This window comes from Plectropomus leopardus, chromosome 10 (assembly GCF_026936395.1).
Source record: "Plectropomus leopardus strain MGB_pleo_1.0 chromosome 10, ASM2693639v1, whole genome shotgun sequence".
Taxonomy (NCBI): Eukaryota; Metazoa; Chordata; class Actinopteri; order Perciformes; family Serranidae; genus Plectropomus; species Plectropomus leopardus.
In genome coordinates, this window is record NC_142185.1 from 32,595,722 (window position 1) to 32,620,916 (window position 25,195).

The 25,195-nt window shown below is 36.9% G+C and overlaps 1 protein-coding gene across 25 annotated transcripts in view; it reads right to left on the reverse strand.

Annotated features, from left to right (window-relative positions):
* neb (nebulin) overlaps positions 1-20,450 on the reverse strand; it is a 90,080-nt gene extending 69,630 nt beyond the window's left edge. For 23 of the 25 annotated variants that reach the window (XM_088083644.1, XM_088083643.1, XM_088083624.1 and 20 more), the window contains exons 1-25: positions 20,353-20,450; positions 19,536-19,630; positions 19,120-19,209; positions 14,500-14,547; positions 12,714-12,821; positions 10,834-10,941; positions 10,549-10,653; positions 10,349-10,453; positions 9,641-9,745; positions 7,950-8,054; positions 7,105-7,209; positions 6,903-7,010; positions 6,349-6,465; positions 5,192-5,293; positions 4,997-5,104; positions 4,779-4,883; positions 4,577-4,675; positions 2,962-3,066; positions 2,750-2,857; positions 2,521-2,634; positions 1,824-2,021; positions 1,580-1,687; positions 1,347-1,445; positions 1,129-1,233; positions 463-570 (exon numbers count right to left, since the gene is read on the reverse strand). In XM_088083644.1, the coding sequence (XP_087939770.1) occupies positions 463-570; positions 1,129-1,233; positions 1,347-1,445; positions 1,580-1,687; positions 1,824-2,021; positions 2,521-2,634; positions 2,750-2,857; positions 2,962-3,066; positions 4,577-4,675; positions 4,779-4,883; positions 4,997-5,104; positions 5,192-5,293; positions 6,349-6,465; positions 6,903-7,010; positions 7,105-7,209; positions 7,950-8,054; positions 9,641-9,745; positions 10,349-10,453; positions 10,549-10,653; positions 10,834-10,941; positions 12,714-12,821; positions 14,500-14,547; positions 19,120-19,188 (2,442 nt within the window). In that variant the 5' untranslated portion in view covers positions 19,189-19,209; positions 19,536-19,630; positions 20,353-20,450. The remainder of the gene's footprint in view (positions 1-462; positions 571-1,128; positions 1,234-1,346; positions 1,446-1,579; positions 1,688-1,823; positions 2,022-2,520; positions 2,635-2,749; positions 2,858-2,961; positions 3,067-4,576; positions 4,676-4,778; positions 4,884-4,996; positions 5,105-5,191; positions 5,294-6,348; positions 6,466-6,902; positions 7,011-7,104; positions 7,210-7,949; positions 8,055-9,640; positions 9,746-10,348; positions 10,454-10,548; positions 10,654-10,833; positions 10,942-12,713; positions 12,822-14,499; positions 14,548-19,119; positions 19,210-19,535; positions 19,631-20,352) is intronic. The other 2 variants (XM_088083623.1, XM_088083621.1) reach the window with 2 other exon arrangements.
* Positions 20,451-25,195: the final 4,745 nt, after the last annotated feature.

The following is a 25,195-nucleotide window of genomic DNA, read 5'->3' on the forward strand; positions in this document are numbered from 1 at the left end:
AGTGTTAAGTACAAAAGTTTAATGTGATTTTTTTTTTCTTTGTAATTCTCTTTTTTATTGTATAATAAACATGAAGACCTTTAAATCATATAAAAGGGGGGTATAAATAGGTAATAAATAAATAAATTGAATAAAAAGATAAATCAAAATAAAATAGAATGAACAAATAAATAAGTGGAAAAAGGGGGGTGATAAAATAAATTTAAAAAGATCAAATAAAATAGGGCTAAAAAAAAGTAGAGAGGCAAACAAAAAATACATTCTTTAGACAAGCATATTGGATCAAAACATACACAGTTTTCAATAATGGTATCCTTCTGGGTTCTCAAATTCTCAAATTAAAAGTTATTCTATTATTGTGAATTTTAACAAATAAGTGATGTGCAACAAGCACAATATATCTGCTAAAAAGAAGGTTAAAAGGAAGTTTGAGCACGGCTCTGAGTGGAGCAGGAAACTTACATCACTGGCAGCATGTCTGGCAGCTTTGGCAGCAATAACAGAAATAGCATCAGGCTTCAGGTCATAACCTTTAGCAATCAATTCCTGCCAGGCCATCTTGTAGTAGTTCTGAAAAGACAGAATACATATACATATAAACAATAACACATGATATGAACACTAAATACGTTACTACATAGCTACACAAATCTGACTTGGTGAGGGTCACATGTGGAGTTCCACAAGGTTCAGTGCTGGGTCCTAAATTCTTTATATTGTACATTATTTAGATTTGCAAAGTGTCCAAAATGCTAAAACTGATTGTTTGCAGATGACACGAGATTTTGTGTAGCTTCTGAACATAGTGGAAGCAGAATTAAAAACATTTTAAATGATGGCTTGATATTGACAAATTGTTTATACATTTAAATAAAATTACATTTATAGCATTTGGATATTAAAACATTACCACATTAGGTAATGTGGACCTGTAGGGACAGATAAGCCACTAAGTCCCCTGGGATCCACTCTGCTTTTTGCCTTTGACATGATGACATGTACATGGGGCATCTGCTCTTACTGTGTTACTGGGCACTTAACGAGCAAATTAATTTTAACTTATCCTATAAGAAAACATTTGGTATAGGTAGTTCAAAATAGCGACCTCTTAGTATTTCTTAGCCTTACCTTGCTGAGATTGTACGCATTGCACTTGGCCTGGAGGAACTCGGGGACATCAGGAGGCAGCGAGTACTTCTGATGGATCTCCTCCAGACCTCTCTTGTAAAACAGCTGCAAGAAAAGAAAGCAACACAGGCAGAAGTTACATGTTTGGTATTCAAATATATATATATATCAACTGTGCAGAGATTTCTAATTGACCCTGAGAGTGAAAGCAGACTCACATCACTCCTCTGAAGCTGGTTGACTTTGGCCTGCATCATGACGGGGTGGTCGTCAATAGAGGTAAAGGGGATCTTGTCCGGGTGCTGTCTGTATTTTTTCTGTAGTAAACAAGTTAAATACATTATCGCATATCCCACCAACTATCATACATGTTTTGTTGATGTCAAGATGACATTTGTAAAGAGGGAAAAGTGTGTACAGAAAGACTAAAGTGATGCTGTTGCACACATACCTCACTAAGGATCTCAGCAGCTTTTTTATTCTTTTCCACGTCCAAGGAGCCGAAGGGAATCCATGGGGAACCTTTTGTGTAGTTGTTGTAGTCGGACTTGTACTCATTCTGGGATGCAGAAATGCACACGAGCGCACACACAAAATAAAAATGGCGTCCGAATTGATCTCATGATAACCATAAACGCTTTCTAAGTGACTCAAACAAATAAATTTGAAAAGTTGTAAAGTCTTTTTAAACTTACGTCACTCTGGATGATGTTGGCTTTCTTGGCCAAGTCCAACAGCACACTGTCGGGGGGAAGGAAGAAGTTGGTGCTGATGCTCCTGTACCCGGCCATGCTGGCAATCCCCTGGGATTTCTTAGCCAAGGTCACAGAGATCATGTCCAGCGGTGTGTGATACTTGGTCTTAATCTTTTCATAGTCCTTTTTATATTCACGCTGTTGAGAGATCAGTAAAAGATTATTCAAGAGTGCCTTCCATACTCCATATGACTTCAAATAAACTGAAAAACTTGTGTTTATTTGGCCAGTGAAACAGATCTAACACACTTTATCTGATGTGCTTTGTCCAATATTTTCAGGGTTTCCACATACATTTCAAAACTTTTATATTTTACTGTACACACTGTTTTCTTATCCCGCTTCCTTGGCTCCTGGTGCACTTGCCAAAGACAACATTTCACAACATTTCAATGACTTTTTAATGAATGAGACATTTTTTTTTTTTTATGTCTTGCCTCACTTGCCCAGTGTTTCCAAACATTTCAGATTCAAACTCTATTTAAACATAACTTTGTATGTGGAGAGATTGAATGCATGTTAAAAAAATGTTAATAAATAAAGCATTTTAAAAAAGAGCGCCATTTCTTTGCGCTCTAATAAATGAGTATTAAGGCACATGTTAGTAATTTAGTAATAAAACAAGCTAATGACTTACGTCACTCTGGATTTTGGCCACATGAACTGAGTGCAAGATCTTGGGATCGTCATTAATGCTGAGGGCACCGACCATCTGTCCTTTTTTCTTCTCGTACTCCTTCTTATATTTAACCTGCAAAGAAGCGCAAAGAGTGATCCATTACAAGATCAATACAAAAATAAACTGGGTACATAAAGTTAGTAAAGCAATCACAAAATCATAGAGGTTGATACTGTGGCATACTTACATCACTGGCAATGTTTGTGTGAGCACGGGCAGCAAGGATCGGGATGGCGTCACCCCTGACCTCAAACTTTTTCGCTTTAGATTTCTCCCAATCATACTTATAACAGTTCTGCGAGAGAGAATAGTGACGTTAAGAAAATTAAAACTTCTACACCAAATGAAGGTTGACATTAATTAACTTTGCACAGCATTAGGTGTAGAGTTGTTACTTACATCACTGAGGTTGAAAGCGTTAACTCTGGACTGGATGAAGAAGGGATAGTCTGGGGGAAGACTATTCTTGAACTTCATGCCCTCATACTTTTCTTTGTAGTTCAACTGCAAAAAGACCAGCGAAATAATGTTATTTAAGACACTGTCAACGAAAACTTTTTTCTCGTGAACAATTTTTAGATTTTGAGCTATTTTGCTTCCATAGCATGTCATATTTAAATGCACATTTAGGTGTTTGTTTTGGTTTTGTGCATTGTTTGTGTTTCTCTTGTGCTGCTGATGATGATTCACCAAACTGACTTTCGCTGTTTTAAAGATTGTTCATTAAGATCTGATCTATCTTAGTTGAGATTTCTGTTCTGGAAATGTATGCAAATAGTGCGTATTTAATTAAATAATGCCTTGTTTGCATATTTAAACATTAGATTTCAGAAAACTTGCATTACAAAAAAATAATTTTATTAATGTAAATAATCGATAGGGGAAGTTTCATTGTGATATCTATTAGTTAAAATATTTACCCAATTTAATGTCTGGGTCTAAAATATGTGAAACTTTAAAGGCCATTTTCCCAAGATTAGACTTTCCTCAAACTCTGGGCTACAAATCTCCACTTCAGTATCACTTACATACACCAAACTTTCCATTTTTTTCATATTTATATGCTATTATTTAGAGAACATTTTATTCCTAAAACAGGCAAAAATGTAGTTTTTATGGCTACTGATTTAGTGATTAAAAAGATATGTAAATTCACTCTTCTAAAAATGTTTGACTCTAATATGTCTGTATACAAATGTGTGCATTTTTAGTTAGATAATGCCCAATCCGCATATTTCAACATGAGAATTCTGAAAAACTCAACTTCAACTGGTGAAGTTTAAGTTCTGTCTCTTTTCATAGGATACTGCTCACTGTACACTAATTTCCAGACAAGTGTAGTTTGATTTTGGGTCACAGGAGGGCAGCAGTGTATCAGCTGGACTTAATGTGAGCTGTATTGACGGTCCTTTCCCTGCCTCCCCAGCCCCTCTCTGATCACAGGGTTTATTCTGGGCCAACTGAATGCTTGTTGCTATTTATACTACAGAGAGATGGCTCTCCAGTTTCCATGGTGCCCACAGAAAGACAGCTGGGCTACGTGGATGATTGGGCACATTTTAAGGTGATCTGCATATCTAGGAGAATTTGATCCCGAGCATTAGCGGGTGATTGCAGCAATTTCAGTCAATTATTGGACTCTAAAAAAAAAGGTTGTGAGCAATGACCTACATGAGCCACTTTTATGATTTATGTGAGCATACAGTAAAAGAGAATTCAAATGAAAGCAATGCTGATAATATTACATCACCTGCCAGAGATAATCCAGTGGAAGTTTAGAAGATTTTTGGCGCCAATTTTAATTAGTACTAAAATGAACGACCACATCTTTTTAACAAACTATTTTTAATGTATGTCATATTTTGCAAAAAGTACAAAAACTCGACAGGTTCAACAAATGTACGCGTGTAAACTCGAAAGAACTGATACTGAGAAAGGAATTAGTCTTCCCATCACAAATATTAATTCTAAAATATTCCGCATAAAAGGAGGCGATCTGTGCAGTCATACATACGTCACTTAGCTGTTTGGCGTTGATGGCGGCTTGAACCAGAACTGGCGAATCCACCACTTGTGTAAATTTCACTTTGTCTGGATGTTGCCGGTAAACTTTCTGCAAACCGCAGAACAGAAACATTTTGTCACACAAATATAAGAGAACAAAACATGAATCTGTTTCACTGCAAAGAAGTAATTTATCAGCCAACACTACTCACATCTTTACACTGTTCAAGCTTCTTTGTTGCTTCATACTCGGGCGTGACTGTTTGAGGGAAGAAGCATCTTGTTTTGATGTCTTCGTATTCAGCTTTATATTGTTGCTGCAAGATAAAATATGCAGATGGTGAGGAAACATATACTGACCTGTGTAATGCATTCTTACACCAGTGATTTGATTCAGAAAAAAATCAAATTAAAGTGCACAAAGACTAACCTCGTTCTTCATTTCCTCAACTTTCTGGCAGTGAAGCATGTAGACGTCTTCATAGCTGCCGATGTAGTGGCCCTTCACCTCATTGTCATACTTATCTTTATAATGCGCCTAAAACAATAAACTAAATGAATATATTTTGAAAAGAGAAAAACAATAATATGATCGGTTAATGAGAAATTCATCTATGATTCTTACGTCAGTGAACTGTTTAAGTACGGAGTCCATCTGAAACTTGGGCGTGTCGCAGTAGTTGATGCTGAAACCTCTGGATTTCTCATAGTTGGCTTTATATACTTTCTGCAAAGAATATAAATAACAAATGATGAACAGAAATATCAAATATGGGCAACTCAAATAAGCAAACACTCAAAAACACAATCATCTGACTGCGCAAGCAAGTGACAAATCCTGATGGTTCGATTAGCACCACTAATGTGATAATCCACTCAGAGGAGCTTCATGTCACACACTCTAAATGACACCCAAAACCACCTCGATCGTTTTAGTCACCTCATTTTTTAGTTAACGGTCTATCAAGAGAAATTTGCAAATTCATGCAAGCAACATCTCTGTCCACACAGGAAACAGACATGGAGACTGTCACTGACACTACTTGTTTCTGTTTCAAAATAAAAGTCCTCTGACAACATTTCTGTGGACGGAATCCCTTCATTTGTTATCACAAGGCTTTTTATCATCGTCGTCTTGTTAGATTACCTGTTACTGTTTTCATTATTCCCTGAGCTCTTGCCTTTGCTTTGTCTGTCAAACTGTTTTCAAAGGTGCTTTTTGAATGACGTTATTATTATAAATATTTGCAGGCAGTGTTGTAGACACTGCTGTGGCTAAAATTTGTGGAGTACCAGCTTTTAATTGTAGAAATATAGTGGTTATAGCAGCAGGCAGCTCTGCAGCAGCTCTGCAGCAGCTCTGCAGCAGTCCAGTGAGGTAGCTGTCACATGCTGCTCACGCAGGCAGTGTGGCCAGGGCATTACAGAGACATCACTGTGTTTCCAGTAGAGATTGTGCCACCAAAAATACGTATTTAGGCCAAAACATGATCGTTTCCTAACTATAACCAGGTGGTTTTTATCCCTAAACAGAATCACACATTACTCATAGTGCTGTTGAAAAGCAAGGCACGTTAAGTTTCAACACATTTGCGTCATTTGAACGTCTAAATGTTACAAATAAGCGGTTTGCAGAAACATTCACTGCCAACATTTATTCTGGCGATTGGGCTGCAGCAGTAATGGTGCTCCCAAGATTTATCTTTGTTTTTACACAAAATATCGTCTATTGTTCCTCATAAAACCAGCCGTAATGGTGAATTGTGTTCTTCAGACACCTACATCACTGAGGATGGTGCCGGCGTATCTGAGCTGTCTGAGGAGAGGATTCTCTGTGGCGGGGAGCGTGTTGTAGTCAGACTGCGCTTTGTTCTTGTCGTATTCCTTCTTGTATTGGACCTGAAAACAAAAACAACAGAGAAAAGTTAGTGAGAAGAAAACAATCGATACGGGTTATATACGCTGACTCACAGAACATGACGTCGGTAGAGTCAGTCATGGTGCAAAAGCATGTGTGTCTATCGTTTCTTAAAATGACGTGTTTGCATTATGTGTGAATATGTGGGTGGAGGTTTACAGTAGCTGACGAGTCTCCTCACATAGTCTGGTATTTAGTTACTTGTGAAACTGCACGCTGGAGTCGTGCTGTAAGAATCAGTTAAATGTAGATCTCTCAGTCATGCGGCGCATGTGTGGGCACAATACAGGGCGTCCCTGCGTCAGTGTGTTGACTCACACTCTGCTCTGAGACACGGGTCAACTCTCTGTCGTGTCTTCCACATGAGACAGGACCTATAAAAATACTCTGATACCTTTGTGTGTGCGTGCGGACTTACCTCACTGGCAGCAATACGAGCCTTCTTGTTCGTGTCATAAACGGGCGTGTCTGTTTGCATGAAATAAATCTGATCTTTCTCGTCCTCATATTGTTGCGTGTATCTTCTCTGAAAAGAGAAGAGATCGACAGTTAGACACAGAGGGTTAGATGTGAGCTGATACCACACTGAAAAGACTTCACCTGAGACAGCAAGCTCTTACTTGGCTTAAGTTCTCCATTGCCACCCTGGCGGTGGCCACGTCAAAGTATGGCGTCTCGCACCATTGACCCTTCACATTTTTATTGTAATCTTCCTTGTATTTGAGCTGCGAGAAACAAGAAACAATCATCATTAGCAGATGGATTTTACATATGAAAGATCTTGTTGTATGTAGAAGATAGAGAAACGTATTATATATCATGTTCAGTTTGATAAAATTCGTGAATGACTGGAATCTCTGTCATTTCAAGCTACTGCCGGCCTCTCCCTTCAGCTTTGTGTAGCCGGTAATATCAGAGAGCAGGTGGCCAGTTATCTCTAACAGAGGCTCAGGGTTTTTTTGGTCTCTGCAGGGTCTGTTTCTATATCCTCATTTTTACCACACAGTCTGGATCACTTCAAGAAAAACGTGTTTTCACTACATGGTACCGGTTCTACTCTGCTCGCCTTTGGTATCAGGTACTTTTCTGAGGGTCGTTTACCATTAGAAGACAATACCGCCTCAGTGTAGCTGAGCTTCAATTTAGTTTTGAGGAAATCATTTCCCTATCATTTCTCTCTTGCTGAACAGTTCTCACCAAGTTGCTCATACCCTTTTTCTCATGTTGCTCTGATTTTGAAGGTTTAAATACTTGTGAAAAACATCTGAAGCAGTGCGAGAAAAGTGTTGTCGATCAAGGTTTCAAAGGGTTAAAGAAAAAGAGAGTACAAAAACAGTCTGCACACATTTCCAATCTCTAAATCTGCTCAATTTGTTTACCTCTATCCTCCTGTGTTCCTGACATTTGTTTTACGTTTACAGAATATATTTGAGCTTCAGACACAGATTAAAATTGTGGCGCTCACATCACTGCGCTGTTGTTCCACTTTCTTGGCCAGCTCCACTTCAGGAGGATCAGCCAGGGAGGTGTACTTAGCCTTGCGCTCGTCGTGACCCTTCTTGTAGAGAACCTGTGGGGGAACACACACACACACACACACACACACACACACACACACACACACACACACACACACACACACACACACACAAAGCGTGAGTCAAAATTTACTGAGGTGGTTAATTCTTTCACATCAATATCTGACCTTAGAGCAAACTCTACCTCGCACGGATTGTATCTACGCGTGCTGATGACTTTCCTACATCAGCAGAAAATGTCACACAATTGTAGTCAGACAGAAGGAGGGGGTGCAAATGACCATTTTAATTGCCTGCAATGTGAGCGGAAATTGCTACCTATGATACATCTGACTAAGCACAAACAAATGGACCCTGACGGGAAGAAAATAACATAAAGGCAGAGAAAAGGCGCTTACATGTTGAGTTGAGGCCGAATGACGATCTGCCAGCGATTCAGAGAGAAATTAACTGCTCAGGTGAGTTACATCATTTTTATAGAATTGAACATAAAACCTTTGATGGCTGCAACAGCCTGTCTGTAATACCTGAGGGCCTTTTCAAGAAGGGTTTTCTTTATAGATATTATTTACATTCATTTATTCAATTTATTGTATATATTTTGTTGAATTTTATTATAATTAATATTGTGTGTTTATTTTTCTCTCTCTTATCAATTCCATTTGTCTTCTTTTGTCATAATAATCTTTTTTTTTTCTAGGTGTAGAAAAAAAGGTGCATTTATACTGTTAAATTTTATTATATTTTATTATCATTATTACTGATATTTTTATATATTTTTGTGTTTTTCTTATCTCATTTTATTTTTCTTTGATTTGTCTTTTTAATCTATTTTTTTTCTATTTTTTAATTTAGCTTTTATTTAACTATTATTACTATTATTATTGATTTGGTTCTTTTGGTATTAATTGTAATTTTTTTGTTTTGTCTTTATAAACTGTTTAATTCCATTCTTTGATCTAGTTTTTATTTCACTCTGTTTGAGTACTGTTACCATTATTTTAACTTAAATCAGTTTTATTACATCATAATTTTTATCGTCTCATGCTTTGGTGTCAAATTTTTCTTTTATGGGTTTTTGTCTTTGTTGTTGTTTTTATGATACACTTATTCTGTCTTGTACAGGTTAGTGCACTTCAAAAACCTACACAGCAGACAATAAAATATGCTTTGCAAATAAAGTTTGATTGACTGATTTGATTGATCTTATCTAATATATTACATTTTCTTAAGAATGGAATTTTTAAAAAGTTTTTATAGACAAATAACCCAGATGGAATTGTCTAATTTCAGCTATTTCAGTGATTTAAATACTCAAGGTACATCGAAAAAAATCCAACTCCAGTATTTCAGTCCTTCTCATTACGAATAACAGTAACAAGCCAGATATATAAGTGAGAGCTGCCACAGAATTCAGGCTGTAACAAACTCTTTGACAGTTGACAAAATTATTATGGTAAATACAAAGTACTAACATATTGCCAAACACCACAAAAATATAATGTCACATTACTGTGTTTTTTAACCTTGCAGGTATTTAAACCACGCACATGTCTAAAATCTGAAGGTGTCGTGTATTTTCATGTGCTGCTGCTGAAAACTGGTAAACTGAACTCACGTCACTGAGGCACTCCTGAGCCTTGGCCACTCTGCGCAGCTCAGGGCTGTCGCTGTACGGGAAGAACATGGTCTTGTCCTGATTCCAGTCCTCCGTGTAAAGTTTCTGAAAAAGGTGTTAAGTTATACATTAACCCATGTATACCAAATATTTGAAAAATAAAAAGGTTTTTAATATATGTATTTAATCATACATCAGCTCAGCAAAAATCCCTTAAAAAATCATCATCAACATGACACATAACATAAAACATAACTCTTTGGTTATGTCAATGAAAGACACATTCTGTAAATTATTTTTCAAAAGTTACCTCTTATTTTTAGAGTTTTTGCTATTCAGTGTCAGAATAAAAAAGATTTATAATCCGATAATCTGAGCATTATTAAGAATTTTGAAAGATTGATTTAAGGCATGTAATGTCAATTAAGGCCTTATTTTTGGATGAATGAAATTAATGATTTGAAGACGCTTTAAGGATCAGCATGAACCCTGACCCCTAGTAAACTCCTGGTAAAAAATACATGAAACACAACAGAGGAAAAAACAAAACAAAACAAAAAAGCAGTAAAAATGACAATAAAAAAAATAAATAAATAATGATCATGTCTGAATTAGCAAAAGCAGGAGTACTGTACAGTAAAAATGAAAATTAATTAAAACTAAGATGAATGAATGAATCACAGTACTTGAGCGGCATGTTGTGCTTACTTTGCTGTAATTAGCAGCGTTCTTCACAGCCAGGACCAGCTCAGGAGCATCAGGAGGCAGCAGGTACCTGTCCTTCGTCTCATCCCACTTCTGTCGGTACAGAACCTAAAAGAGATCAGCAGCACCATCAGAGTCAAACATTTAAAACATTATTATTTGGTTCACGTCTTGGTGTGCTGTCAGTGCTTCAGATAGCTCACCTTGCTGATCAGTTCAGACACGTGCTTGACGTGAGCGATCTCTCTGGCCTCACCATCATACAAGCTTGTCGTGCGAGCCTTATTTCCCTCCATGCGGTATTTAACCTGTTGAAGATTTGTGTCATTTGTTATTATTCATGACTTGAGCAAAGTTTTAGGAATTTATATTTTTCTTCATCTTTTATTACACCTTAAGAGAATATCAGAATGAAATTGTTGAGCATCTCTGCTTTGACATTTATAACGTCTATCGTTAGCCACAGAGTAGTTTTGTTTCAGCAGTACCTCGCTAAGCTGCTCCTGGGCCTTCTTGATGCGGATAAGTTCAGGAGTATCAGCGATGTAGCCAGGAGGCGTCCCTTTGGACTGGTCATACGCTTGCCGGTACTTGTTCTGTCAAGGAGAGTGAATTGAGAATGTATTAAGAACAACAGTCAGGACTTAAGTCAAAGTAAAACTTACATACAGTAAAAAAAAATCAAATGAAAGATGACTATCTGATTCTTTAAAAATATGTTTCACAACCAGTTACTGCCAAAGTAGACAAAATCAAAATAGTAGCTGCAGAGCGAGGGGGTGGTGTCTGAAGATACAGCCCCGAATTTGTTATCAAAAGCCTAAAATCTACGCTGTTCTCTCAAGAACTCTTTTTTTAAGTCTACATTTACTTGACATTATTGTGGATCCTTGATTCCCATTTCCAGGCTGCCCACCAACGTTGTTATATGTAAGATGTGACATCACGTGACCAAATTTAAATATAAGGACTGCATACAATACGCATATAACAAGAAAATTAAATTGGAGGAAACTATAATAATCAAAAGCATAAATATAGAATAGAAAATTATAATATAAAATAAAAACTATACTATACGAAATATCGTTATAAAAATATGTACCACATAGTTGTACCAGCTGACTGAATATATTTAGTTTCAAAATATGAATATGTAGTTCTTATATGAATAAACACCTGTTTTTAACAATTATTTTTAAAAACGCAACACAGAAATGGGATGAGACAGGATTTTTTTTTCCTTTTTTTCTTGTGGGAGTGGGATGGGACAGGAGTGAAAATCCACTCCCGTGTCACCCTCTTGGAGACACATTAAGACACATTAGCGCCTTTGCTACATAGGATGCATGCCCAAATGTTAGTGGTCTGAGTGTTTGGATCACGATGCATCTTGGTGGGGGTTTACACCTGTATTTAGTGTCCATTTACTGTCGTTTGTGATTGGATCCCTAAAAACACGTGTTAATAGCAGGAATAAACAGGCTGTCTGTGAACTCCACTCCAGCATAACAAAAATAAGTGTCACGAAAAGTAATACTTTTCATGCTAAAGTCCTACATCAGATGATTTTTTCCCCCCTTTAGGTGTCAGGAGTGAATATTAGTGATGTTTTTTTGTGTTTTGGTTACAGAATAGGATGTAAACTCTTTTTTCCCTTAGCAACTATCATGTTTTTCCCAAATGCTGCACAGATTATGACTTATCATGACTACAGACTCCAATTCCTTAAAAAAGTGCATTTCTCAGCATGACTTTGTTTCTGGAACATCCTTAATTTATTTATTTTTTTATTATTTTTTTCTTTTCTCTCTATTGTATTCTCTTCTAGATATTGCACTTTAATGTGGGATATTTTTTAAGTCAGACTGCTACAAGCATTTTATTTTTTATTCTATTTTATATTAGCCTTTATCTCTCCCTCTCTGGATGTGTATAGTTTTGTTATGGCTCTTTTTCCATAGCCATTCCCTGAAAATGGAAAGAAATAGACTCAGAGTCAATCTAAATAAAAACAAGGCTAAAAGGCTTTCACTGTGACATAAGTTTCTTTCTAACATCTTGTTTTTTCTTTTTTTTTATGTTACTCTTGACTCCACTAATGCTTTTTTTAAAAAAAATATTTCCGTATATTAATTTGTATTAACTGTAAAAGTGATAATGTTGCACTTCGAAAATTAAAATAAAATAATTTAAAAAAAAGACAAAAAATGCATATAGCTGCTGTTCCAGGGACAACATGGCCCCGGACCTCTCTAACCCCAGTCTTTAAAATGTCTCGCTCTGACTTAAGGTAAGTCTTGATTTGCACTTAAGGTAACTTAAGGTAAGTATTGATTTGCACCCAAAACTCAAGGTTGTTACTTACATGGCTGAACTGCTCCATCATCTTCTGGCTGTGAGCCAGGTATGGAGTCATGAACTTGGAAGTATCCACCTTGACCTTCTTCCTGACTTTCCTGGTGGGCAAGCCAGACTACAGGAGGGCAGAGAGAAACACAATCAACTACCAAAACTAACAAAAGGGCCTCAGTTCCTTCATTTCAGGAAACATATTGGCCAGGAAGTAAAACTACATCCACTTACAACAGGACAGTCATCATAGACATGGAGAAGGACTCAGCAGCAGCTAAAAAAACCTAATTTTTGCAGCTAATTTGCAACTGTAATGCAAATTAGTTGATTAAAATATAATCTGATCTTGTCAAAGTGAAGAGGGAACCTCTCACCAAATTACTCACCCACCTTTTACTCTAATAACTCACCTTTTATAACTGAAGTGATTCAAGTCAAGACTTAAAGGGATGTGAATAAATCAGTAAAATATTCTCCATAGGACTCAGTTAGTTGGGATAATGACACGATTATGTACTGAGATAAAATTTGATGAAGGGTGACTGAAGGAGGAACAAAGTAAAGGGTGCTGAAGTGCTGAATATACAGTAACACCTGCAGTATCTATGAGCAACTTGTACTGCATGCAATGCCAGACTCAGCAACATGTATACATGGGGGTTACTGTATCTCATTTGCTGGGAAGTGAAGCCACTGGAAACGTAATTACAAAAAGCAATTAAATGAATGAAAAGCAGCCATTTCTTCTTGAAGGTCACACTAAAATGCAGGATTGGCAAAAAACAAAATAGATTGCTGAAAAAAGTTTAATGCTCATGCAGAGTTTTAATTCATTTCTAACAAACTTTTAAGGCTTTGAAGGAAAACTTCACTTGTAAAATAACTATTTGTATATCAGTTAGTCACTGTGTGTTACCTTGAATATGTGAGAAAAACACTTTTCTCGCACGCCTCTTTCTCACAGTTAACAGAGGATCCAAAAAAAGGCAAACATTCTTCATGAATTAAAATAACAAAAGTTCAAATGCATGCATTTGTCCTGGCATGCTTCTCAGCCATGCATAAGACTGTTTGTACTGATGCCTTTTAAATAGTTTGACACTTTAAAAAGTTTTCGTGAAAATGCATTTGTTGTGCATACGCTGGATAAATGAGATTTTGATTATTCTGCACGAGTTGAGTGAGAGTTTGTAAACAGAAGTATAGTTCTGCTGTTGTTAAATATGGAAATATGGTCCATGTTTACTTCAATTTATCAAGAATGTTTGCATTTTTTTGGTTCTTCATTCACAATGGAGACCTGCGAGTAAAAATTATGAATGTTTAATGAATTCAAGGTAACACGCAGTGAGTATTTAATATAGAAATGGTCATTTTGGAGTTGAGGAGTACTCACCAAGCGTCAACTTGAATTTGCATGCCTCCACAGTGAACGGAGAATCCAAAAAAAAGGCAAACATTCTTCATGAACTGGAAATGTCATTGGAACAACAGCAAAACTATATCAACATATGGTTTTGCAGTTGTTAAACACGATCCCTGGTAACTTTAAATTATGAAAAATGATCCCCTTTTTTTGGATTCTCCATTTATAGGGGAGGCATACAAAAAATCTTTATAAATTCAAGGTGAAGTTCTCTTTAAACACAAAAACCCGCCATGAATGCGCCTTTAATAAAATAAACAGACAGTAGATTATCCATACAGGCATGCAGACAAAGACAGGGATGCACCATGAAGACAAAGACAGGGTGTCCTGTACTGTTTGAACTGTTGTCCCTTGGGAGGAGGTGCTTTACCTGAAAGACCTGAGAGCTCGAGTGCTCAGTGACAGTCGTCGTTGTAATCTGCTCAACATATTACAAATATAGGAAACACACTCTGAGGTTTCAAAACTGATATTATGGGAGAAACAGCACAGTATTCCTGTTGGATTGAGGGTGATTTTTCCACAGCTCTGGTGCTCATCATTTACTGCCATTAACACTTCCAGTATAACAAGTACGAAATCACTCTGCGCTGCATCACATTAATAGCTGCTCTGTCAAACGCCTTCAAACAGTCCGTCAACTGCATAAAAGCAAAGAGCTTTGTCATCGGGCATCTTTGTCCTTATTCACTCAACTAGTGTCACTAAAAGAAAGGTAGGATCCATAGAGGGGAATATACTATAATTATGACTGTAGTTTAATTATTCTGGGTCGTACAGAGGACAGAAAAGCATTTATATCCTTTGGCCAGTCTATAAACACCACGCACTCACATGACAGTCCGTCTATTCTTATTTTTTATTTCAAAGACCGTTGTTCCTGTTATCGGCTGCTACAGCCCACAGCAGTACACAAACTGTTTAGACAGATTTATAATCTCCGTGTCTAAACACACTGCGCTCAGCGGGTTTAAAAGACTGGTTTCAAAAAAACAAATTTTCTCACTTCCCTCTAGTAACATCTCACCACGCAGATAGTTTTTAAAAATTGGAGACATCTGTCTCTACATTTTCTCTGATGGCGTACTAGGGCAACTGTAAATTTAAAAAAAAAAGAGCTATGGGTAACGGGGTAATATTCTAATTTAAAAAAAAAACCCTCCAAATATCTGAGATTTAAGAAATACATTTACAAGGCAAAACTTTTTATATTACCAGATTAAAATAGTTAAAAGACACAAATATTGATAAAAAGCAACTCAAGATCACTTTGAGATGATGGTGAACATATTTGCTCGCTTTCAACGCTGGCATTGCAAAATTAAAATGCCAGAAAAATCACAAAGAGCTCCCTGCAGATTAGTTACCTCTCAGTAACTGTTCACCTGTGTGGGCATGTAAAATGGAGCGTTTCAGAAACTATCATCTCCTAAATTTGGGCATGTCCATCATTGCTTTTTGAATTGAGCAGATGCTAGAAACAACAACAATAATGGACTACCGGTTTGCTCACATTTTTTTAGCACTGCTTTGTGTAATGACCACTTCACTTTTAAACTTAGCATTGCTAAACCACTTCACAGACACACCGCAGCATCTGCTGCTCCCAACATTGTTTTTGCTCCACCTCAGCGTCTGCCTTGTAAAGTCTGCTAGAAGTGATGCTTTTGGATCAGGCGTGATCAAATCAACAGTCGAATGGTCAAATACTTTGCACCAAGAACTTACTTTATCCTCAAAATGAGCTGTTTTAAACTCAATTCTCTAATAGTTGGGAACATTTATTTTCACTCAGATGTTTTTAGATATTTAATGAGCAACTTGACTTTGATATAATATGTGCATTCTTACTATTTCAAGCCATGTTTCCAGAGACTTTAAATAAAATGTATTATTATTTATTATTAAAAGTAAAGAAATCTCCAGTCGGTGTTTTGATAGCGGTAACGCTAGCCTGAACACTTAACTACCTTTATGACGAGTGGAGACTGCCGCTAACGCAGGTGAGTGTTTGGGGTCATTTTTGTGTCGATGGAGATATTTTGCAAAAACGCTGGTGGAGTGGTGGTGGAGTGGTGTGGACAAAGTTACTTTTTAAAAAAATGGGAAAAATATCTGTTTTCAAAAATATCTGTGTAGGTATAGACAGAGCCTTAAGGGGAAAATGTTCTTTTCCAGTCAGGCACCCTAACCCTCAGACTACAGTAGCTAAAAGCATTCCCACACATAACATACTGTTCCATGAATAGCCCGTCTAACTTACAGCCTGCCTGAATTACACTCCCCTCTGCTTAGGAAGTATCCTACTGACACTTTTACAGCTACATCAGGTCTGAAACTGGTGGCTTTGGAAGCTAACCAACAACCCTTCAAATCTACCAGAAATCTAGAAATAACCAGAGCTGCGGGAAAGAACATCTCAATCATTTTTATCAACACGTGTAAGAGGCTTCGATATCTGAATATATCAGATGGAGAGAACCATAAGTGTGAATCAGTATTACACATCTAAAGCAAAAAAAATGTCAGGCAGTTTTTCCATCACCTCTCCTAAGCAAGTTTTTTTCACTGTGACGTGAACAGGCTGTCAGAGTGTGATTTACAGCACAGGAGCTCGTCTCATTTGCCTCTCTCTCTCTCTCTCTCTCTAACTCTCCTTTCACTCCATCTCTTTGCCAATGTGCCGTAGAAGTCCACTTCTAAATTTGTCTGAATGCCAGACAGAGAACTTTACACCCCACCCCTTCATGACCTGAGCAGTAATGTAATTTTTTAAGGTAATGTGAAGAAAATAACGATTTATCGTAGCAAATCATTAGCAAATTAACTTAAATGAGCTTAAAGGCACTATGTTTCTCCCCTTTCTGTAGATTAAATAAGAAGCCATCTTACGATAAAACAATGCAACTCTTCTCCACAGTGTAGATGAAAGTGCAAGTGAAACCAGAGTGTATTGATTTTGTGGATATCCATTTGTTCCGCCTCCCAAAAGATTTACATCTTTGCAGTAAAGATGGTAAATCTATTTGAAACAGTTGATATGTTATACGGGAGCCAAATGACGACTGATTGCTTGCTGTGGTTAGGTTATAGTGTGACAGTCAGAAAAACAATCATTCAGACTCCCCTATAAGATATCAGCAGTATTAAGTATGAACAAATACAAGGCAGACTTTAATCCTATTTCACCAGGAAATATGGGATTAATCTGTTAGCCTTCTGTTTTCACTCTTCCATTGGACACTGACAGGGAGACCTTTAATAATTCATACACAAAAATGCAACATAAAAACATCCAGGAGTCTAAGGGACATGAAGTTCAATCAAATAATCTTAAACACTAAATTACATATGTGAAATCTGATAAAGAATTACAACAGGTCATTTCAAATAACAGACAAAATTGTGGAGCTGCTCGAATATCATAATCACAATTATTCTATAATATATAAACATAGTGCAAGAAAAGAGGGAGAAACTCAGCGCTACTTGCAGAAGAGCCTTGGACTGTGATTACTCTGAGCATCATGCATGGGAATGAATTACAACATATTTAAAAATATTTCTCCCTATTTCCCATACAGTCTGATTAAGTTGCTAAATTTGCTGCTATGCTCTTTTTACAAAAAAAGTAAAGTTACTAGAGGGTCTGAAAAGGTGCAAAATCCAGCAAGAAATCTAAAAGTTGGCAAAACTCAGCTGCACATTGCTACAAAGTAAAAGGGTGTGCTGAATATATATCACAAGACAAAACAAGAGCATCATTATGAAACTGAACTAGGCACAATAATAATTGTGTTGTCATATTTGCTGGAAACCAAAACCGAAATTTAACACAAAATTTGGTTAATCGACCAGCCCTACAAAATCGTAACTTCAAGAAACTGGCACTCATCAATAGGTTAGATTCAGGGGTGTAGTGCTGTTAGTTTTTAGTGCCAGAACGCACCTTCGACATGCCTGCACGCTCTGTGGCTCATTTGTTTGAATTTGTTTTATTTCATTTGATTTTAATTTGGTATTTTACAGCACAACAACTTTGACAAGCATCAGGGCATAAAGAAATCCCAGCAGATATCACTTAAAAGCATTTCTAAAAACACTTTTTCTCAAAGTGGTCTTATGTAACCACTGTTTCTACAGTGTCAAGTGAACAAACATTAGTCAGCTAAAACTATAAAATGAAGATATTTTGCTGCCTTTTTTATCTTTACTAGTTAATAGTTAGCAGCTTTAGACTTCAAGCAAATTAATTTGATTTGCTTTGCCATTCAAAGACCACTACCAGCAGCTACTGGCTACTTTTAAGGTGGAATGTTTTCTTGCATGTTACTAAATGTAAAAGTTGGTGTCAACCCACCTTAAATATGAATATGACAACTCTGACTATTTCTTTTGTTTTAACTGTCTCTCATAGGACATACTGTATGCTTTAGTGATGATTAGATCTTTAAGTGCTTAAAAAATGCATGTGAATTTTAACCAGATTATGCGAACTGCAAATATTTTTCCTCAAATGAAGAAAAAAAGGATCCGAGCATCGTTCTGGTGCACTCTGGCAGCACCACACCCCTGGTTAGATACGTTAAAGATAACTGATGGCCTGCTGCAAAAATCACCTGCCATAAGGCCTCTTTTGTAAAAGTATCTTTACTTTTACAGGACAACAGACAATGTCCCATTAAAATATTCTATCTTTAGCTTGGAATAGGTTTGATTTATAGTTTGCAGTTAAGGTAAATCCAGGACTAAAACCCCATCAGATGGTGTCCGTCTGAAACAGGATCCACCAACAGACATGGATGACTCGTTCCACGAACTGCTGACTGTGAGGGGCCACTTACTTAACTATTCACAGGGCCTGTCGCTGGAGCTACACATAAACTCAATCCACTGAATGAAATGAAGTCATATCTTAATGGTATTGAGGCTGGAAACACCAAAAACAGTAATGAAAGTAAAGAAAAGCATTGATAAGACGTCCACTTACCTCGTCCACAATCTCCTCCTCCTCCTCATACTCCTCATACTCCTCATATTCCTCCACAATTTCCGTCATTTTGAGACGGTTTTAGAGGCTCTACAAAAAAACAGATAAAGCATTTATTATTCAAACTATGAATGAACAGTCTTTAGCCTCATAAGCTGAAAAGCACATCTAATATAGAAGCTTAGAAAATAGCAGAAACAGTGCAGTTAAGTTAAAGAAAGTGTTAAATCAGTGGCACCAAATGACAATTTAGGACAGCATATACTGCGGCTTAGACAAGAGATCAAAAGACAACTGCACCAGTGATATTTTAGGATGCTGCCAGTCATCCCGTTGAACCCAATTACCCCAATCAAAAATAGGAAGAACACACAGCAAACACATGCTAGAAAAATACACCAATGTGCATGCCATACCAGCGAAAGATTCCCGCAGTATTTCCTGACAGTAAGGACGCCTCACTTGCCATCCACTAGGGTCTCAAACTTATAGTCCAACTTTGTGATTTGCCCTAAACAAAGTAATAAAAATGTGAGAAAACACCTCACAAACTTGGCAACAAGCGCAAATCAGTAATTGCACAGGGAGGACTGCAGATCAGGAAGGTGAGTGCATTACAACAGGCCTTTGCGTGTGTGACAGCCGCCCCTCCTCCCTCACTCGCCACAACACAGCTCCGAGAACTGTGCCTCCTGGATGAAGGTTGGCGACAGCTGCCCAACAGTGCTTCAGCTATTTGACATGTAAGCTAATGCCACGGCCTGATTGGTTGACTCTGTTTAGCAAACGGAGGGGCAATGCCTTCTGAGGCTGCAGGTTAAATATAGGATGGCGTACTAAGTACCTTTTTTAGCACTTGATTGCCCTCTCTTTAAATCAAAATATCACTTTCTGTGTAAAATAACTAAAAGAAATAGATGAAACAGTCGAGGCAGAAGGACAAAAAAGCCGCGACAGGTGCTCAGATTGCAGAGAGAGAGACAATGGCCAGACTGCGGCTGAAATTTCAGCTACATCCAAGGGAAGGTCTGATCTTGAGTCTTGCACATCTGATTTGTTTGGTTACTCCTTCACTGTGCAGCAGAGCCTTCACACACATTATCCTTCATTCAGTTGTCCTCCTGGATCCAGGTGATGGGAACGATGGAAATCCAAGCAGATGGAAAGCCATGCAAGGTGTAGAAAAATATGGATATTTGTTTTCTTTTGTTTTTCTCCTTTTTCTTTGCTTACCGGGTATTTCAAAGTTTAAAGGTCTCCCAAGCCGCCAAAGCCTCCCCAGCTTCCCTCCAGAGAAACGCTGGGCGACAGAACACAGCTGCGATTTCTACCCAGGTTATCATGTGGACGAGACAGCCAATCACAGGCCGGCGCTCTCAGGTTTCAACATCTAAATATACCTAAGTGATCCTTTCAGAAAAGAGCACCTGTTGAGGCTAATGCATCAGCGGTACAGTTATGAGGAAGGCAGTGGGGCATGGGTGGTGGGGTCTCAAGAAAACAAGGGTAAACCCCAATTACAACGGGGCCGCTCTGTGTGAACAAGTCCATTTGTTGTGTTGACAAAGCAACAGTTTTTTGGATTTTTTTGTAAAATATTGAAGCTTAGGTCTGACCGTGAGCCTGTGAGAAGGCTAACTGAAGGCCCAGCAAGGCCGAGAGCCAGATCTGTTGAGGTCATCTGTTAGCTGACCCCTGAGCTGGCTGGTTCCTCTCAAGAATCAGGTCAACGTCAAACCCCCGACGTTTGAGTCAAAAATAAAAAACAACTACATGCTCCCACAGACATGAAGCACAAATTAACTCTCTGAAAACTGGATTGACATTAGTCTTCCTGTGCTGCATTCAGATGCCTTTCACAAGCTATTTAAGACTTTTTAACTTGAACAATTTGGTTTGTTTTATTTTTTAAAAAAAAAACATGGGTAAAAAGGCAATGACCAACTTCGCAAGAAATGTCCAAAAAACTATGAGACATTATTAAAAGGTGACGAAAAATTACCTGAAAATTATGTTTTTTAAAAAAGGGGAAGGATTACTTTAAAAGAAAAAAACTAAAGAAAAAATGTTAAAAAAACATTGTTTTTCATATTTAAAATACAAAAGCAATCTAAACAATAATGTGAACATTGCAAAACTAAGATAAAATAGGATAAAATAAAAACCCACCCTAAAATAACAATACGCGCTACAAGAAATGTGCACATGTGCACATAAGAAAAAATAAATAAATATATATAAATATATATATATATATATATATATATATATATATATATATATATATATATATATGGGCATGGGCTTCCAAATTCGCAAAAATCTGTCCAATGTATGGTTAAGGTCATGAGTCAGTTTCTCCAGAGGAAGGACAGAGAAAACATTATTGTTAGTTGTTGTTGTTGTTGTTGTCGTCATCATCATATTGTATATTTAAAACAAAAAAATATATATTTTTAATTTCATCACTTTTTGGGGATCTTTTACTAATTTTCCGGTATATTTCTTGCAAATTCGTACTAATCTCTTATTAATTTTTGGGTCTTTTTTTTAATTCATTGCTTATTGCCTTTTTCCCATGTCTTTAAAAGAAATCAAGTCAATTTGATCAGGTTTTAAAAGGTTAATAACCACTAGTATTCCAAATGTGACTGTATCTGTAACAAAAATAAAGTCTGATAAATCACCAGAGCTCCTTGGATTAAGGACAAAGTCTGTTCCAGAATAATGAGTCACTCTGGTTAAGTCTTGACATTTACTTTGAAATGAAGATTGAAGATATTTGACATGATACATTTAGACCACTGACGGCAGAAGTACTGAAGTACTGATGCATACATTTGTGAAGTTTTTAGTTTAAAGTGGTCATAACAATTAAATATACAGCTGGTGACTTTTATAAAATTAACTTTTTGTCACATTTGCTTAAACTGTTACTACATCCAACAGTAGGATATGTGGGGGAAAAAATCATGTTCCTTTGCCTCCTTAAACGCTTTTAATTGCATAACCACATGTAAACAAAAACAAATTTGTGCTGAGGAGTGTCTAACGCTGCTGTTATTCATGTCAATCACTGCTCATGAACTGCAGTCAAACTGTCAAACAAGGCAGCACTGATCAAATATAAATCAAGATTCAATAACTACACTGCCAATTTCTCTGTTTAATGTTTTAAGAAACATATTTTAACGCTCTGTTTAGATGTAAAATGAGAAGACTTGTGCTTGGAAACCATGTTGGAAACAGACGAGCCAAAACTCAGCACCGCCTGGAGAAAACTTACTTAACAGTACACTAAAATATGTTTCTGAAAATATTTGAGGCAAAAGATGGGTACCGCAGTGACAGAATCGCAATTCAAATTTGATCAGCGTTTTTTTAGTGTACTGTTTAGGTATACATTGAGAAAGTTTGGATTTAAGGATATTTCTCAGTTTTTAGGACATTTCTTAAAGTTTAGAACATTTCCAGCATTTCAGGAAGTTTCTAGGATTTTAAGACATTCCTCAGATCTTACAGTATTTCTTCGGTTTTAGGATGTTTCTGGTGTTTTAGGACATTTTCTGGATTTCAAGACGTTTCTAGGATTTTAGGACGTTAGTGATTTAGCTAGGATCTCTGTCAGGGGTGCTGTGGATCCTCCACCGGCACTTTTTTTGATGCACTCTGGCACCTTATGTATACTACAAGTACTAAATCAATTCATATTGTGAATCACTTTATTTTTATTTTGAAATCAGGGGTCACGTAATATTGTGTGGATGTACTGACAGTTTCAGAAAAATATGACAAAAAGTTCTTTTTATAAAAATAACAAACTGAATCTTTAAATTCAGCCTTGTTCCTTTATATATATCAACAAAACCTTGAAACAATATGACAAACAGGTCATTTCTAAATGCAGTCCAATGTATATATACGCACTTCATGTTATAAAACAGATTCCATTCAATCTCTTACAACACAAGTGGCTGATTCTCAGCTCAGAGAAATCTAAATTTTTAATTTTTAAAAGCAGTATGGAGCGCTCTGCTACTTAAGTTCCCCACGATCCGAGTGCATATGAAAGTGAGATACAAAAATATATCAAGAACTATTTCTGGATAGCATGCGCCATACATTTGAGGTCAAGTGATTTAATCGAACAGCATTTAATAAAGCATCAACTCTGAATGCATCGATATAGTGACACACGATAAAATGAATGAAAGACGTACTTACATTAATGTATTAACACTTCCTCTGTTCAGATGATGTGCCTCTCTCTCTGGTATGTCATATCTTTGCTCTCAGTCTTTGTGCCAGCAGCAGGGTGCTACCCAGGGGCCAGGATGGACAGCAGCAGCTGAGCGTCTCTCTCTGGAGGTCGGGTGAGAGAGAGGTAACGGCGCTCCGATCTCTGATGCACTGCACGACTGCTGCTTGGCCCTCAGCAGCAACATCACTACAGTTTTCATCTCATCTAATCTGCAAAACTGAAAAAGCAGTCATATATGAAAGGGTGAAGTATCATGGATATCTCATATGAATCCAAAACAATCTAAATAACTAAATCAGGTTGTTTACGGGAACAACCGGGAATCAGAAACTTAAATCTAATACTTTTTACAGGGTTCATACACATTTTTTACATACATACATTTTCATAACTTTTCCATGACTTTGAGGCAAATTTGAGAAACCATACATGCTCTAAAATAACAATCTAAACTCCCTATCAGTTCTTTTACTATATAATGGCTTTTTAAAATAAATATATACATTTTTAAATGGCTGCATTTTGTATTTATTTTACTGCAGATTTTTAAAGAAAACGTGAAGGTATTTTTTAAAAAACAATATGGCCCATCTTTTTTCCTTTACAATTTTTTGGCAATTTTTTAAGAACACAACACTGGCAATTTTTTTCTTTAAAAAAATACCAATTGCTATTAGCAAATGCCATGACTTTTACAGGTCTTTCATGATCATGCAAACCCAGTTTCTCTGAGAGAATTTCAACCAAAGTTTTGGACAAATCATCATTTTTTCCCGTTGAAGTATTGCAGGTAAGTATCAAAGTAAAAAGTATATATTTGATCATGTGCAGAGGTTGGTTTTATGAAAGAATTTGATTATTAGAGTGAGCAAAATTGATCTGCATTTTACTAACAGGTAAATACAAATATTACGAGACGAAGAAGACTTGTAGGTTTAGCATAGGCATAGATTTAGGGTTGAAGCAGGGGACACATCCCCTCAATATTTAGAGCATATGCATTTGCATTTGTCCTCCACTATAAAAACATGAAAGTAAGAGAGTACGTTTACTTTGAAGAAATTAAAAGGCATTTTCACCATCAATTGATGCATGAAAAATTACCAAAATGTGGGAAAGTAATCAAATTTAAGATTTGTTCAAAACTTATTTGGTCAAATATTTAGAAAATTGAACTCATGACATTTTAAGACATTTAAAGGGCCTACAGACTCCATGTAAATACCACTGAAACGCCTTTTCCACCAACATGGAACCGATTCCATTCAACTTTGAACAGTTCAGGGCATTTCAACCAATGCTCTGAACCAACCGTTTACAACCCAATAAGCTGGTTCCCTGCTAAAACCAAAGATTATCAGGTTTTTCTTTACCTGAAGTGAACCATGACAACATCAGTGCATGTGTCATAACCTGCAGGTTATATACGGAGGATGGAGAAGACAAGTGAGAACTCAAAAAAGAAAAGGTCTTATAGTGAGCCGACAAAATGAGTTCTGTTGATGTTAAACTTGAAAGGTGGAAAAGGATTTTGAAACTATGCAAACATTTGGTGTATCATATTTCAGCTTCAGACAGGTCATCGCAGACATGTGTTGACATTAACAGTCAAAAGAATGACCACCCAATGCCAAGGACACTCAGGGAGGACGCGACATGATGCTTAGTCACTGGAAAAAATGACTGATGACCGGTGAGACCACAACACAACAGCTGCAGGATTGACAACCACAACACAAACACTGCCAATTGCCAATCTGAGCCCAGCAACGCCCAAGAAAACAATGAATTCTAGTGAGGTAAGGGGCCCAAAAT